We start from the raw sequence: 17,298 nt of genomic DNA on the forward strand, positions 1-17,298 counted from the left end.
ACCACCCAACAACGGAAGAACACTCGTCCTTTTCAAGATCACACAGAACATTTACCATGATGTACCGTATTTGGGCAAAACGACTCTATAAATTTAAAAGGATCCAAATAATTTAAAGCATGTTCTCTTTGGACTGGCCAAATGACTAGTGGTTAAGTTCCCACGTTTCGCTTCGGTGGTCCAGGGTTCGCCGGTTTGGATCCCAGGTGCGGACATGGCACCGCTTGGCAAGCCATGCTGTGGCAGGCATTCCACATATAAAGCAGAGGAAGATGGGCATGGATGTTAGCTCAGGGCCAGTCTTCCTCAGCAAAAAGAGGAGAATTGGCAGCAGTTAGCTCAGGGCTAATCTTCCTCAAAAAAAAATGAAAGCATGTTCTCTTTGAATGAAAGAGGGTGAAATTAGAAATCAAAACAGAAAGACATATAGAAAATCCCTATGTATTTAGAAATTACATACAATTTTAAATAATCCATGGTCAAAGAAGAAATCAAAAGGAAAACTAGAATGTATTTTGAATTGAGTAAAAATGAAAACAAGACATGTTTCGCTGTGTGATAGAGCTAAAGCAGTAATTCAGGGGGAATTTATAATACCAAATGACTATATGCAAAAAGAAGAAAGGTCTAGACCTTTACGTCAATGACCTGATCTTCCATCTTAAGAAACAGAAAAAACCCCAACAAGTTAAACCCAATGTAAACAGAAGAAAAGCAATAATAAAGATAGGGGCAGCAGTCATTGAAATAAAAAACAAAAATAATAGAGAAAATTGATGAAAGGAGAAGCTGGTTTTTTTGAGAAAATTAATAAAATTGATAAATTTCTAAGCAAACAACAGAAAAGCAAGAAGACAAGTTATTAATATCATAAATGAGAGAGGTGACTTTGCTATAAATTTTATGGGTATTAAATAGATGATAAGGAAAGGAAATATTACAAAAAACTTTGTTGATAAATTCTTGAAAGACACAAATTACCAACAAGAAATAGACATCATGAATAGCCTTGTATGTATTAAAGAAATTATGTTCGTAGTTAAAATCCTTCTCACAAAGATGACTCCAGACCCATATGGCTTTACCAGTGAATTCTGCCAAATACTTAAATAAGGAGTAGTACCAATTCTATACAAATTCTTCCAGAAAATTGAAGATGAGGGAATATTTCCCAATTCATTCTATGAGGCCAGCTTAATCTGATACCAAAAGCAGGCAAAGATAGTACAAGAAAAGAAAACTATAAGCAGATTTCCTTAATGAAAACATTTATAAAAATACTTAACATAATTTTAGGAAATCAAATCCAACACTTGACTAAAAAAACAGCACATCATTACCAAGTGGTATTTATGCCAAGAATACAAGGTTGGCGTAACGTTCAAAAATCAGTATAATTTACTGTATTAACAGACTAGGAAAGAAATACACGTGAGTATCTCAGTGGATGCAGAAAAGCATTCAAGAAAATCCAACATCCATATCTGATTTAAACAAAAAGCAAACAAACAAAAATACTGTCACTAACTAGGATAGGAAACTTCTTTAACCTGATAAAGTACATCCAGGGAAAACTTAGGGCCAGTACCTTGATGGAGAAAGACTGAATGGTCTCACAAGGCACAAATGTTCACTCTGTTCAGTACTGTACTGGAGGGTCTGGCCAGTGTGGGAAGACAAGAAAAAGAAAGAAAATGCATACAAGTTGGAAAGGAAAAAGTAAATCTGTCTTTATTCATGGACAACATGATTACCTATGTAGAAAATCAGATAAAATCTACAAAAAAGCTGCAAGAGTTTAACCCATGGGTTGCTTGATACAAGATAAATATATAAAAGATTGCAGGATCCAAAACAACTGTAATTTTATGCAGCAGCAACAGACAATCCGAAATGAAAATTAAAAGAAATCTCATTTATTATAGCAGCAGAAATGTGAAGTACTTTTTACAAAAGATGTGAAAGACCTTTATACTGAAAACTAAAAAAAGATGGTAGAGAGACATTGAAGACAACCTGAAGCGATGGCGAGATGTGCTGTGTTCGTGATTTAGAAAACTCAATATTTTTAAGATGTCAGTTCTCTCAAAATTGGTCTATAAATTCAGCACAACTCTAATCAAGATCCTAGCACACTGTTTTGTACAAATTGTGAGGTTGGTTCTAAAATTCGTGTGGAATGCAAAGGACTTAGAGTAGCCAAAATAACTCTGACAATAAACAAAGTTGGAGGACCTACACTGTCTGGCTTCAAAGCTTATGATTAAGTCACAATAATCAAGTCAGTTTGTTATGGACAGATAATGTCTTTATTTGTCCATAAAGATGGTTGAAGAGATCAATGCAACCCAAGAGAGAATCTGGAAATAGACCCACATGTATATGGTTAATTGACTTTCAGTAAAGGTGCAAAGATAGTTCAGTTCAACAAATTGTACTGAAACAAATGGACATCTGTATTTTGTTAAAAAAAGAATTGCAGCGTATACAAAATTTACTGAAAATGGATCATAGTCCTAAATGTAAAGCCATCTAGAAGAAAACATAGGAGGAAATCTTCGTGGTATAGGTTATGCAAAGATTTCTTAGATAAGGCAGAAGCATGATCCGTAAAGAAAAATTGATAAATCGGACTCTGTCAAACTTAAGAATGTTCTTGAAAAGACATTGTTAAGAGAATGAAAGGAAAAGCCACAAACTGGAAGAATATTTGCATATTACAAATCTGATAAGGGACATAAATACAGAGTATATAAAGAACTCTAAATATAATGACAAGAAAAAAATGGGCAAATATTTAAACAGACACTTCACCAAAGAAGAAATAAACTTGTGGAAAAGATCATTATTCATTAGGGAAATATAAATTAAAACATAGTGAAATACCACCACATATTAGAACGTCTAATATTGAAAAGACCAAACTAATGTTGGCAACACTGTGGAACAAGTAGAACTCTTATACACTGCTGGGAGTAATGTCAAATGATGCCACTACATTAGGGAATAGTCTGGCAGGTTCTTAAGCAGTTAAATGTACATCTACCGTGTGACCCAGCCATTCCACTCCTTGGTATTTGTCAAAATAAGTCAGATCTTATGTCTGTACAAAGACTTGGACATAAAGATGCCTAACAGCTTTATTTGTCATAGCCCCAAACTGGAAGCCACTCACATGTCCATCAACAAGTGAGTGGATAAACTGTAGTACATCTGTGTGATGGAATATTCCCCAACACTAAAGTGGATGAGATATTGATACAGGCGGTGACATGGATGGATATCAAAATAATCATGCTAAATGAAAGAGACCAGAGAAAGAATACGTACTGTATGATTCCGATTACATAAAGGTCTAGACAATATGAACAAATCAATTGTGGCAGAAAGCGTGTCAGCCGCTGCCTGCAGGAGGATAGGCAAGAGGACAGGATTACACAAGGTCAAGAGAAAGCGTTTGCAAGTGATGGATGTGTTCACCATTGTGACTGGTGACCGTTTCAAGCGTTTATACATGTGTCAAAACTTATCAAATTGAACACTCGTAATATGTGCAGTTTATTATGTGTCAATCATACCTCAGTAAAACTGTTTTTTAGGAGTCCTTGCCCTCGTGGAACTTATGTTGTATTGGGGAAGAGGCGTGATGGTGACGACAGTACACAAATATATTTTGCACGCATGTGTGTAGGTGTGGGTATATATCAGCTGTTGGAAGGTCTTCTGAGGAAAATACAGCAGGGTGAGGATGGAGAGTGACGAGCAGAGCACCTGTTTGAGAGAGGAGGGCAGGCCAGTCTTCTGTATGTTATGACATTTGAACGGAGACTAGCTTAAGCTGTCCTGTAATCTTTTGAACACTTTTTAAAGATCTGCTTCAGTTTTTTCAAGTTTCCAGTGACCACTCTTTCCCTCAGCTGAAAGGATGGAGCTCCCCGCTAACTTGAAGGCAGATTTAAGTTTGCCATCAGAAGAACCCAGATGGGAAGGGTGGGCAGAAGTACTCCGCAGGCCTGATAGAAGCCCATTTGTGCTAAAAGGAGTTTTGTGGTTAATTTTTGATTGGAAGGATGAAGATCTATTTTTTGAACATTTGTAGAATGGTGAGTCAGAAGGAAAGTTACAACTAGCATCCCAGTCTCCAGTTGCCTGCCAGGCAGAGGCAGTTACCGTACCCTCAGTATCTAACAGAACCAGGAATTCACCCGTCTCTGCACCTTTGGTGTTCTTGTGCGCGTGTGTACGATGCTGGTGAAGAGAATGCACCGTGTCTGATGGAAGACAGGGTTTCCATCAGTGCAGGGAGCAGCGTGCTTGTGCCAGTCACCCTCAAAGCAGCTTGAAAGAAGCATGGCCTGGCTCCTCGGCCGGTTCCCCCACTGGGGAGGAGCTTGTTCCTGCGGGATGAGGGTGCTGTGGGAGGAGGCCTGTTGCTCTGCAGTGACAGTTACCAGCCAATGACGGGCGCCTGCGTCTGCGTGGTCTCCAAGAGCACTTGCTCAGTGGAGACCTTAGCATAGCTGTGTCCTGGATGTCCGGAGAAAGAATGGCAAAACAGAGACAAAATGCTTCGTAACGTGCTGTAAACTGAAAGACAGTCCTTTATTTTGAAAACGTGCTTTTAATTCTCCTCATCCCCTCGTTTTTTAAAACGCTGTCTAGAGAATAATTTAAAGATTTTTGCTATATTACTTAACGTAAATTTGGTGACAGTAAGAATAGGAAAATGCATTGATGTGAGGGCAATTGTGTATTTCTTTTCTGTAAAATTTTTATAAAACATACTGATTTCTGTCATTCTGTTTCCCATTTTTCTATCCACATGGGAAGTTCCTTCTAAAAGCAGCACCGCCTGTAATGACCCCTGTGCCTCAGAGCGTGCACTCCGACTCCAGGCCCTGGGACTGAGCTTCCTGGGCAACAAGCAGCCTGCAGGCTCTGCCTTGAGGAGGGAGCCCTCAGGAGCAGGAACCCTGTCCTGGCTCCGGCTCCCTTGTGGCCGGTGGAGGTCACAGAGGCGGAGGTTCACGCGGCTCGGGCTCTGTCACCTTCAGGAACCCCAGACTTGCCCCACCCCATGCCCGCTGCCCATCTGAGGCAAATGAGTCCAGTTCTGTCAATCCTAGTGCAGTTACTCTTAATCTCTTTTGAGTCGTGGTCCTCTTTGAGGAGGTGATGAGAACTCTGAATGAAACATTTACATAAAACGTCAGGGGCTGCCAAGAACCCCTGTTCCAGAACGGGGGCTGGCATTAATGCCCATCTCAAGTAAGCAAAGTTCCACTTCTTTGCCAGCTTCGGAGGCAGCACTCTCCCTGTGACCTAGAGAATAGCTGTATTATCAAGTTACGTTTTCAATAATAACCTGTTCGGCCAGGCACCAGGAAGGCAGGTCGAGGAAAGCGGGCAAGGTTGTGCTTTGCCACACGAGGAGGAGCCCACATTTTGTTGCAGTGGTCTACATCCATACGGCTTTGTATGTGCTTTTGTTACTGGGGAAAAATATGAGGACAGACTTTTCAATATCCTCTTCCCACCCTATTCTTTGGTTCTCATTTGTTCTATTTCACATAACCCCTCAAACTTTATTCAGAACAACCAGGTACCTACTATTCTGTGTTTAGACTGTTGATTGGGAAGCCAGCCACCACGTTGACCTTACGCAGTGACTCAGCATGTAATCTCTTGTGCTGTTCATTCCATTATTTGCTAATTTTATTCTAGAAATGAATCTTCCTAAACTAAAATCTGTTAACAGTCCTCTCTTTCTTCTTACAGCTTGTACCTCCGTTTAAGCCTCAAGTAACATCTGAGACAGATACCAGATATTTTGATGAAGAATTTACGGCTCAGACTATTACAATAACACCACCTGAAAAATGTGAGTAAATGTAGAAGGCAATTGATAACATACTAATAAAATTGAAGAAAATAGTCATTTTTTAATTGGCTATTTTTCAAGATCAAATTCCCTAGTGACTTACTCCATTCCACTTAAGAAGGTAGAGTTACCAGTGTGGGAATAGCTAAAGACAGGTAGCTGAGAGAAATGTTTTTTTGGGTGTGAAAAATTATATGTGGGAAAATTATAACCTGAGAATGATGGGCCAAATTAGAGACTAATGAGGCCTTCCTTCCTGTTCTTCAGTGGATTCTTTGACGTCCGCTGAAAAGATCCCTAAGTGGAGAACCCCCGTGTTCCCAGATGGCTCCTTCACGTGCCACCTTCAGAACTTTGCTAGTTCTGGTCTCCTGCTTACTTAATAGTTTTTAAATTCACTTTGCATTGAATCACTCTCTGTTACTTAGCTTTGTCTTAAGAATAATACCTGTGAAGACATAAGTTAGTTTGCTAGTAATTTTTTGATGATATAAATTAAATTTCATATCTGTTAAAACTATACATTCATGCACGGTTTAAAATCAGCCCACATACACTAGTGTGTGCCCCACACTTTGATAAATACCCTAAATAAGTGGACTTTACTGGAAGAAAAGGGTATCAATCATGCTTTGTAAACGTTCCCACATGCTGAGAAAGGTCTGTGTCTGTCATCATTGGGTTAGGAGTGAGGATAATGCTGAGTTTTGGGCACGCATTTGGAGAGCTAAAAGGTCCCTTTGAGTCACGTGTCTTTTGGCTCACACAACATCAGGTTAGCTTTTCCTCCTCTTCTTTTCTTGTGTATCCTTTCCTTCGTTTCTTCTCCTCTTTCTCCTTGTTCAGAGGCAGATTAGTTGATAGTGCTGATGCATTGAGTGCCCGTGCAGGGGAAGGTTGAGGTGCAGCTCTGGTCCAGCTGTGGTTGTGGTCAACTGATTACAGTACTGGAAGGCACTCAAGGGGTCATTTCGGCTGAGAGTTTAGTCCAGGGCCCATGACCTGACAACAAGGGACTGCGAACACCCTGAAATGAAAAATGTAATTATGTATGCATATGTGCACTTTTCTTTCTTTAGACTTGGAAGAAGTTAAGAACCTCTTACCTTTCATTTTCTAAGGGAAGAAATTGACACCCAGGGAGACATTGAGCCTCCCCAAGTCCCACAGTTAGCGTCAGCCATCACCAGGGGCAGGACTCAGCAGCTGGGCCAGTGCCCAGGTTAAGGTGTGAAATATCAGTGTGTTGAAGTGCTGCCCGTGGTATATCACCAGTGGTGGGCGGTGGGCCTCCCTTCTGTCTGTGCGCATTACTGGCTTCTTAGAATCTCAAAAAGTTGAAGACAGTGCTAGAAAGCCTATAGAGTTGTGGGCAAGCAGCTCAGGATTGTCTGAGCAGAAACCGTGGGCCCAGGCCTTGGCATAGTTTCCCTGGCCTGCGTGGACTGTGGTGATGCCCTTGTCTGAAATGCTGGGCACTGCCAGTGAGCTGTTGGATTGGCCCGTGAGCGCTTTCCACCAAGAGCAGCTGCTGGGCCTCGCGGTTTGCATATAACCGTAACTGTAATCAGACCACCTTGTCTCCCTGCTCCTCCCTCTGAGGACTCCCGCTGTACTCTGAATCCAAGCTCCTCACGCGGCTCACACAACCCTGTCTGGTCGGGGTCCATGCACCTCTCTGACCTCCTCCTGTTCCATCTTCCCCCACTGTCCCGTGACCCAGTCACAGCTTGAACATGCCATCTTCCCTGGGACTTGTGGATCCTGTGCTCTCTGCCTAGAGTCTGTTTTCCCAGACCTCCACATGAATGGCTCCTGTCCTTCAGATCTCAGCTGAAATGTCACTTCACCAGAGAGCTTTCTTTCCCCTCCCCGTCTAGAGAGCGGGACCCTGTCGGACCCGGAGCCCTGCCTCTTCCTTCTCTGCACTGACGCCTTGACTTGCTGATGTTCTCCTGGTTAATTCATTTGTTTCTTTGTTCACTGTTCTCCAACTAGGATGCAGTAGTTCTGAGAAGAAGGATTTGGCTTGCCTTATTCGCTGCTAGTCCCAGCTCCCAGCCAGGTGCTAGCCTAGTAGAGATATTCAGTAAACGTGTATTAAATGAATGAATAACCAAATTATGATGCGGGCCTGCTAGTTTCCAGGCCAGAAGGAGGCCCAGCTCTTTACAGAGAGTGCTGCTGCCTGTCGGTGCCCAGAACTTTGCCCTGGGCTTGACTTCACAGTGGGCTTCGGCAAGGGAAGGTGCTGACGCATCTCTGTCGTGGTCTCAGCTTCTTTGAGACAGTTTCCTTTGTTAAATAGAACTTTTGGCATTTGTGGACTCTTTTAGGACAACTAAATATGTGATTTTGGAAGGCATTGGAAAAAAAAGATTGGCGGCTGGCCCCGTGGCTGAGTGGTTAAGTTCCCACGCTCCGCTGCAGCGGCCCAGGGTTTCCTCGGTTTGGATCCTGGGTGCAGACACGGCACTGCTCCTCAGGCCATGCTGAGGCGGCGTCCCACATGCCACAACTAGAAGGACCCACAACTAATAATATACAACTACGTGCTGGGGGGATTTGGGGAGAAAAAAGAAGAAAAAGATTGGCAACAGTTGTTAGCTCAGGTGCCAATCTTAAAAAAAGAAAAGAAATAGGTAGGCTCTGTAAATGCAAAGCCGTGAGTACATATTTTATCTCAGAAAGTTACCAGTACAATCCTAGTGTGGAAGAGGGTAGTGGGGTTGCAGAAGCCCCCGACTCAGACCCTGCTGTGTGTCGTGGCTCTGCCACTCACCAGCTCCCAAATCTGGCAGGTCTCTGCCCTCCAGAAAGGGGGTGCAGGGCTGGACGGCCTCCGGGGATCCCATCCCTCTCCCGCTGAGAGACCTGCTCTTGAGCAGAGGCACCTGGAGCTCTACAGGTTGAATAACCCTCTTTTTAATTTTATTAAAGCAGCAGATTAGCCAATCCGTAGTATTCTTGGCTCTGTGACCCACTGTGTGAAGGGGAATACGGGCCCCATGCAAGAAGCACTCAGCCAAAAAGCGTGGGCGTGAACGGAGGGGCCTGAGGAAGGACTGACCACAATATGATGTCAGGAAATGTAGGACTAAAAAGACCACGGCAAAGCAGTTTTAAAATCTATTTGATAACAGATAAATTAAAAGCGTTTCAACATCCTTAGCCATAGTTCTTTTTTCGTGATTGACTTGTATTTCAAAGCCGCAGCTGTCCAGAACCAGACTCTTCAAGATTCGCCTGACCTGCCTTATTCCTGACTCCACACTCATGGCGGGTGTCAGGATGAGAATGTCATTACTGGCATTTTATTGCTCAATTTCGAGAACTTCTAAAATGAGGCTGAAATGTTGGAAGGTGTTTTAAGTCACCCAGCGCAGTTTCTAGAATATAATCTGAACCTGGTGTCTCACCTTCTTCATCAAGAATATAAAATGTTGAATGTTATAATAGAATGTTTTTCCTGGCATGTCACATTTTATCACTAACAGCAACTCTGTTCTTGAAAGAATGTATGTCATTTTAGATGGAGATAGCGCTGAGTAAGCTTAGTGACTCAGCATCTTTAAAGGGTCATAAGTTCATTTCTGGGCTGAGACAGGAAGCCCGTTTATTACAGTAACTTCCGAAGTGGCTATCAGAATCCACCTACAATTGTAGGCTTAGGGAAGTCTGGCTTCTGTGGGCATCAGAAGTGGGGTCTTGCCCTGCCCTGGTACTGTGCCCTGGACGGCCCCAAAGTGTGAGTCCAGCAGCATCATCTGGGCCTGACAGGTTAAACCCCAGTTAGGGTCAGGAGGACACTGGACTTGCCATCTTATTTCCCGATTCAGGGTCTATAGAGAGGAAAATCAGATGCAAGAGCTTGGCAGAGGGGGCTGAGGCACAGGCAGGCACCAGCAGCCTGCCCTGTGTGGCCCAGGGCCCCTGCTGGAGGGCGTGGCCTCCGGGGCTGTGAAGTGCGGCTCTGGGGTCCTTCTAGGGCACAAGGGCAGCGGTTTCAGTGTGATGGTCTCTGGATATCTCCTGGGCTCCCTGAAGAGGCAGAGACAGATGAAAGGAGAATCCGGGGAACCTTGAACTGTGGTTGCATGTCACGTCATCTTCTCTTCTTGCAGCTTTGGGTCGTGTTGCTGGTGAGAAACCACTGCAGCTCCCTGGCTGCTACAGCCCAGGGGCTCCTTCCTCAAAGCCTCAGAGGCACCGTCAGCCGGCCAGGCTGCCCACTTGCCACCTTGCTTTTGTGAAACAGAATGGAGTTATTTTTTAGAACAAATCAGCAGTTAGAAAGGCAGACTGTTCCTTTTCTATAAACAGCTGCAGTAACATGCCAGATTGTTCTCACTGGTGTTAATTAATTGAACAGATTTTGGAATGTGTCGTCTTGCATTATATCCATTAATGGTCCTCTGCCTTCCTCTTACAGAAAAAGAGGATTTCTTTGAGATCTAGTAGCTTTTACTGCCATATCAGTCATTTGTTAAATGTTCTAAGACGATTAGGCAGCTGATGCTGTTGGATCCGGGGACTCAGCTGGAGAATGTAGAGCTGCTCACCTGTTTTCTTCTCCTGGATGGGTGTTGTCCGGTGTTCTTAGCAGAGTGCATGTTCATTACCACCCTTCTTCCCTGTGAACCTCCTTTCGGAGCAGCAACATGTTTATGGACGTTGACCGGCTGTGACGGGCCCTGGCCCAGGCAGCCAGCACCCTGGCAGCCGGCAGCTCCCCTCCCTCTGCGGCCCCTGCCTGCAGGCAGCCCCTGAATCCTGCCCAGCACCCCCAGCTCGCAGCCCCTCCTGGGGCCCTGACCAGATACTTGCCACTCACTGTCTACCGGGCGTGAGAGAATGGGAGGGGGCTGGAGGGAACGAGAGAAGCTGCTTTAAAGACTGTCCTGGTGTGGGCCTCACATGGTTATCTGCGAGATTTAGACTTCTTTACCTGCAGAAATGTGGCACTGAAGTGGCAGAATGAAGACTCTCTTTTAATTCTCAGCCAACAGGCAGCCTCATAGCAGTAAATATGCCTCCTCGGGAAGGAAGTCCAGCAGCCCACTGTCAGGGCCTGGCGGCCCGGGCTCCACTCTTTGCCGGCTGCCACGGGGCCTGCTGTGGCCCAGGGACCCAGGGCAGCTTCTGCCCCTCGCTGGCTGAGGCCAGACAAGCACCAGCCTTCCCACACATGCCATCCGGGGCGCTCTGCACATTCACTGCACAGAAACACTTAGAAAATAAAGCTGTTAGTGGGGAAAACGGTTTTTTTGAAATGTGATTGGCACAAGTCAGAATCTGAACATGAACATTTTAGCTGCCTTTTCTCTCGAGAGTTTTTGTACTTGGTGACTCAACAAGAGACATGCCTGCGCGGCTCCTGCCGTCTTCAGTAGAGCTGAAAATGCTGTGGAGGGTATTTGATCTAGAAGATGAATATGGTTTTCTTGGGAGAACCAATATTTTATAAGAAGAAAGCAGAGATTTCCCTAAATCACAGTCCTTGTGGAAGTGCTCACTGTAGTGAAAAGGTCTGTGTGCAGAAGGAGCGGGGCCCTCAGAGGGCAGCGACTTCTAGGGAGCAGGGAGCCACAAACGGTTTTTCAAGGATTCATTCCCGCCTAATATAATGCTATTTTCTAGTACATTTGAGGCCACAGATTTTGTTTAGCAACTTGATCCCGTTTCTAGAATCTTCTGTATTAAGAATAGAACACTGAAAAGAAAACCAGTGAGGAAAAAGCAGAAATGTTTGTTACTCTTCAGAGGAATGCAGAGCATCATCCTTGGTTGTGTGACAAGGTCTTTGCCCACGCTACAGCGGGACCTGGCCTGTGTTCTTTCTCCCATTATGTGACATTGAGGCTCCCTGGAGAGGCCGGAAAATTAAAAGAATTGGTCATAGTTCCTCTGTGATTGAGGGAATGGAATCATTTTGCTGGAAGAGAAGAAGGTTGGGTTGAAAGCCTCGCTCACTTACTTCGCTGTAGGACAGACACGGTCCAGCAGAGCCGGGGGATTTCGTGGGGGACCTCCGCCACCGACTGGGAGCCCCGAGGGCGGCAAGGACTTTGCCCAGAGCAGATGCCCAGGGGATAATGTGGACAAGTGACCGGAGATCAGGAGGAGCGCTGTGACAGCAGCGTTTTAGTCATGAGAACAGCGGTGGGCAGAGGTTGGTGATCATGGGTGATCCTTCAAGTCCAGGAGTGGGGACGCGAGAAGCCGCTGGGACAGACGCCGCTCGCTCCCTGCCTTCACTAGGCTTCTTGCTGTTTCCTGAGGAGGCGGTACTCAGAGGCTGACGTCTTTCCTGCTTTTTCTTTGTCTTATTCTCTTTATTCAAATTCAAAGTTTATCATAGGAAAATCGGGAATGGTGAGATAAGGCAGATATTAGATGTAGAATAAATAATGTAAAATCTTAAGCATGTAATCAAGGACTCAGGGGAAATGGAGTAGCATGAAGCTTTATTTTGTGATCACACTAAAGCAGCATGAAGAAGAAACACAAGCGTTTGAAGACAGGTGTTAGTGGATTCTGGACAGACACTGGCTGCCTCGGATTCATTGACTTCTGTATTTTGACATGCGTAGTTCCATGAAATTAAAGGTTATCGAAGATCATTTATTCCTTCGTATTTAAAAAAAACTTTGTTTCCTTCAGTGGTGTTTTTTCAGTTTGAGTCTTGAAATGTTAGTGTCTTGAAGGAGATGATTTGACAGTATCATTTCTTCGTAGATCATGTGTTTGAAAATGAGATAATTTTTGAAGTGAGTTTACTTACTATATGTTTTGCTGATGACAAGTTTCTGGGAGCTGTTGCCTCTGTCGATCTTTATGATGTGAGAAGTTAGAACTGTATAGACCAGAGATAACGTTGCAGAAAATAACTGTAAAGTTAACAGAGCTGTTTCCTGCCCGCAGATGACGAGGACGGCATGGACTGCATGGACAACGAGCGGCGGCCGCACTTCCCGCAGTTTTCCTACTCCGCAAGTGGACGGGAATAAGCCTCCTTCATCCTGCTCCTTCACGGCCACCTTAGATTTCCTCCTGAGAGTGACTCCTGCGCGTCACAGCAGGCCTCGCTCCCACAAATAGCAGGAGCACCTTCAGACACCCCGGACCCAGCAGGTCTCCGCCCCTCGCCGCTCCGCCCACACGAACACACAGACGCACACACGCGCCCTTTTGTTTTTGCATGAAATTGTATCTAAGTCTAAGGTCTCATGCTGTTGCTGCTACTGTCTTACTATTATAGCAACTTTAAGAGGTAATTGTACAATCTTCGGAAGTCATGAGCCCACCATCGTTCATTTGTGCACCGATTGTCATCTTTTGATCTTTTAGTTTTTGTTTTCCCTAACGGTGAAGGCTAATGAGATACACTGATTCTAGGTACATTTTTTAACTTTCTAGAAGATGCAGACTAATTAGACTAAGAAGATTTAGTTTATAATTCAGAACAAGCGATTGTGGGAGGGTGGTGGTGTGCATACGCAGAATTGTAGTACAGCACGTCAGATCAGTGCATAAAGAGGGTATGTGTCACTCGGATCTGGCTGGAGTTCATTAGGAAGCATTGAGGGGAGGACTGAACGACTGCGGGCATAGATATGTATGTACATATTTATTTAAATTCCTGTTGGATGCTACAGAGGCAGCTCCGTGCGCCACGTGGACATCCAGATTTCAGAGGCAGTCGTGGGCAAGTGAACGTTGTTCTCCCAAGGAAGAGAGCATATGCAAGCAGGCCAAGGTCACTGCAGGGTCTAGGACGTGATTTGCACCAGAGAGCATTTTTTCCCTGTGCTTGGAAACCTTTTTCCCTTCTTGATATTTATCACCTCTGATGGCTGAAGAATGTAGACAGGTGTAACGATCCTGCTTTTCACCAAATTTGGACACCAAGGTAAACAGGTGTTTGCCTTATTTGTTTTAATTTTTTACTTTCAGTTCTGCGTGAATTAGCTTTTTCTCGGATGTTAAACTTTGAATGTCCTTTTATGATTTTGTTTATATTGCAGTAGTATTTATTTTTTAGTAATGAGAATTGTATGTCATGTTAGCAAATGCAGCTCCAACTTACATAAAATAGACATACTACAGTTTATTTTGACCCATGTGCGAGGAATGTACACACCGATGAGAATCATGCACTTTTTCTCCTATGTAAACAAGTGTGGATGAGGCTCTGGAGCTGTCTGTATTGGTTAGAATGTGGCTCTGGGAGAAGAGATGCTGTCATTAACCCCTTGGTGCTAAAAATGAGCAAATTCCCAACTCTCCATGCCAAGGGGTTAACGAGACAAGTGGATAGTGATGTTCGCTCCGTTGAGAAGTGAACTGTGATGACGGCCTGGCAACGTCATGTAGTGAAGAAAACTGACACCTGAATGAGGATAAGAAGTGAACTCTACTTGGCAAAAAGAACACATCTTGAGTATTTACGAAGTAGGCAGTAGAGGATAAGAACCTGGTGTGTTTATTCTGATCATGGTACATTTATCACTGAATTAAGCCATCAGGGAAAAAAACAAAAAAAGAACACCTCCAGCTTTTCTTTTTCTGTATATACTCATGTCTCCAAATTCTAACATTTCTCACTGAAAGGGGACATGTATGCAAACCTCATTTTTCTCCTTCATTAATGATGACCTTCAGATTAAACCCTTTGGTGCTAGGAGCTGGCATTTTCCAAAGCAGCCTATGAAGCCCAGGAGGCTGGGGGCCCTCTTGCAGCACGCGGGAGGCCATCTGACTCCAGGAGTGATCGTGGAAATGCGTGGTGGTACCTGTCTGACAGCTCCCAAACGGAGGACCGCAGCATGGCGCAGCGTTCGCCTGCGCCGTGACTCCTCGCAGGCTGAGTCCTGCTCATCTGCAGATGTCTTAGCCTCTTGGCGCTGGAAGTACGGATGTAGAGACAGGAGACCACGCGGGGCGGGCGGACCGCTGGGACTGACGGGGGTAAAGGGCATTTTACTAAGGCAGCTAAGACACATTCCAACATAGATTTTATCCTGATTTTTCGTATCTCTACCTGAGTGAAGTCCATCCTTCGTCCTGAGTAAGAAGTTACAGCGAATGGTGGTTCATCCTTTCTTACAGCTCAGCTTCTTTTTCTCACTTGGATTTTGTTGAATGCTTCACTTTGACACGAAAGTAGACTAGAAGGTATGTTCTGTAAGTTGTCTTGCATACGTTACATAAAAGAACCAGGTGAGAGAGACTTGGTGAAGGCTGACTGGCCGGAGCTCAGAGCGCTCGTCCTTTAGCGGGAGCGTGTGACACCGCACACCAGGCACATCGGTAGCTTTTTCTTTTCCCCCAAGTATTAAGGTGATTTCCATGACCTTGGCCAAGGATACTTCCTAAAGATTAATGATGGCGTTGGCAGTGCCCCGGGCTGGCCACTCCTCACGGCTGGCTCTCAGTCCCCAGCCAGTGCCCGGGGCTCCGTCACTGATCCCCCAGCCCCACCCGAGGTTCCGTTAGTGTCATGCTCAGTGTTTTCTTGGCTTCGATTTTGAGAATCCCTCACTTTCAGTCCCAGATCTCAATCAGCTGACATGGAGAAAAAGAGAGATGGATGTAGAAGGAGATTTATCAAACTTCCCCGTGTCTGCCCCTAGCTGTAGTTTTGGACTCTGGCAGATGGACAAGTCTGAACCCTAGGCTCATTCTAGCAGAGTGCAGTGCAGACTGCGTGGGCTCCATCTCGTCCTGACTTTCATGGTTTGCCCTCTTGTCGTGATGCGGCCGTCTTGGAGGAAATTGGCCATTTCTGCTCGGGTTTGTGGCAGGGTTGCGCACAGCTTTGCTTTCCACACTAATTTCATAGCATTATTCCAGTGTTGTTTTCCATGTCCCAGACCTGATTTCTGGCTTCTTAAAGCTGAGTGTTCTTGCAGGGGCCTCTTGCTTCTCCTAGAGTACAACAGTAAGGGCCGTCCTTACTAACTGCAGGGTCTCGATATTACACCTCAGTGTACACACTTTGCTGCTACTGTTTGTCCCGTCTACAGTAGAATTTCCTGATCTTGCTCCTGGTAGTGCATTACAGGCAAGCATGAAATGTAAAGTATTTATTTAAATAAAAAGAAAACCTCTAAATTGGTAATTGAATTACCTCCCTGTAGCTTTATAGTTTGTGACATCTCTTGACCTGGCTAGTTCTTTCATTAGATCCGCGCAAGATCTAGTCATCTGGGTAAGGATTTTAAGCAGACGCAACTATGAACCCAAGAAACTGTATTACTATTACCGTTGGTCATACTAAAACTGTTTATTTCCTTAAGTATATGACCCGCAAGGATGTGAAATAACTACAAGAAACTGTTTTGTACACTGTACATCCTTAGTATTTTTACACGCATATGATAGGGATGCACATTATTTTCCTTCGTACAGACAGCTTAAATAAAGCACTATGTCAATCTGCTACTTCTCTGTTTATTGTTGTTGGATGTGGTTCTGTAATCGCAGAAAATTAAATATTGTTCTTTCCTGAAAAAAGATTTTTAATCCCTCCCCCTGGTATTGACCCGCCCTGTAGAAAACGTGGCAGGAAGACAGGTAAATTCCCTGTGGCTGCAAGCACACACGGGGTTCTTGTGTTGCTTCAGTCACGTGGCGGTCGGCAGTTGCTCAGACTGACGCGGGGCTGCTCCCCAGGGCAGGTGCCGACTCAGCGCTGTGAAGCCAGGGATGGACTAGGTCTCCTCGGGGATTTGTTAAGACCCTAACGATCTTCCCACCAGATGATTTGGACCCAGGATTCTTCAGGAGTGTAGCTCGTCAGTGATGTCTTCCTGATAACGTGTTGCTCTGCATACTTCCTTTTTGAGAGTGTATTTTCAAAACTTCATGGCAAATTAACCAACTTAGGCATCAGTAATCGATGGGTAGGATGACTGGACTACACTCTGATGGACCCAGAATCATTTTGGTGGGGCCTTTTTCTGATTTTACCTCATAATCCTACTATTGTAGAAACTTGGCTTTCCTCCTGGGATGGGGCCAGACAGAGGAATGGCTCTGGGACCAAAGTTAGGCGTGTCCGTGTATGTCACACACCAAATCTGAGGGCCTCTTACATGTGCCCTCTCTCAAAACCACTGGGGCTGACAGATCCAGGAGGCTACCAGAGAGTGTCCTCTATAATCCTTTCAAGGTGCTATTTTTAGAATATTGTGTAATTTATTTACTGTATTCCTAAAACAGAATTAGGGACAATTAATATATCTTATGTGACAGCCTTTGTGTCTAGCACATGTGATGAAATCAAAAACTTGTGAATCTGAAGTTTTATTCTTTCAGGCTTGAACCTTTTCCATGCTCAGGAGACTCAAGTGGTCTTTGCGTTTGTGTCATGCCACCGCCCCCACAGCCTAGTCCACACCGATCCGGAGAGG

The 17,298-nt window shown here is 44.6% G+C and overlaps 1 protein-coding gene across 4 annotated transcripts in view; it reads left to right on the plus strand.

The window, feature by feature from the left end:
- The window catches only part of AKT3 (AKT serine/threonine kinase 3), a 327,384-nt gene extending 311,057 nt beyond the window's left edge, over positions 1-16,327 (plus strand). For all 4 annotated transcript variants that reach the window (XM_023632779.2, XM_023632783.2, XM_070255721.1 and 1 more), the window contains 2 exons: positions 5,779-5,881; positions 12,806-16,327. In XM_023632779.2, the coding sequence (XP_023488547.1) occupies positions 5,779-5,881; positions 12,806-12,891 (189 nt within the window). In that variant the 3' untranslated portion in view covers positions 12,892-16,327. The remainder of the gene's footprint in view (positions 1-5,778; positions 5,882-12,805) is intronic.
- Positions 16,328-17,298: the final 971 nt, after the last annotated feature.

This window comes from Equus caballus, chromosome 30 (assembly GCF_041296265.1).
Source record: "Equus caballus isolate H_3958 breed thoroughbred chromosome 30, TB-T2T, whole genome shotgun sequence".
Taxonomy (NCBI): domain Eukaryota; kingdom Metazoa; phylum Chordata; class Mammalia; order Perissodactyla; family Equidae; genus Equus; species Equus caballus.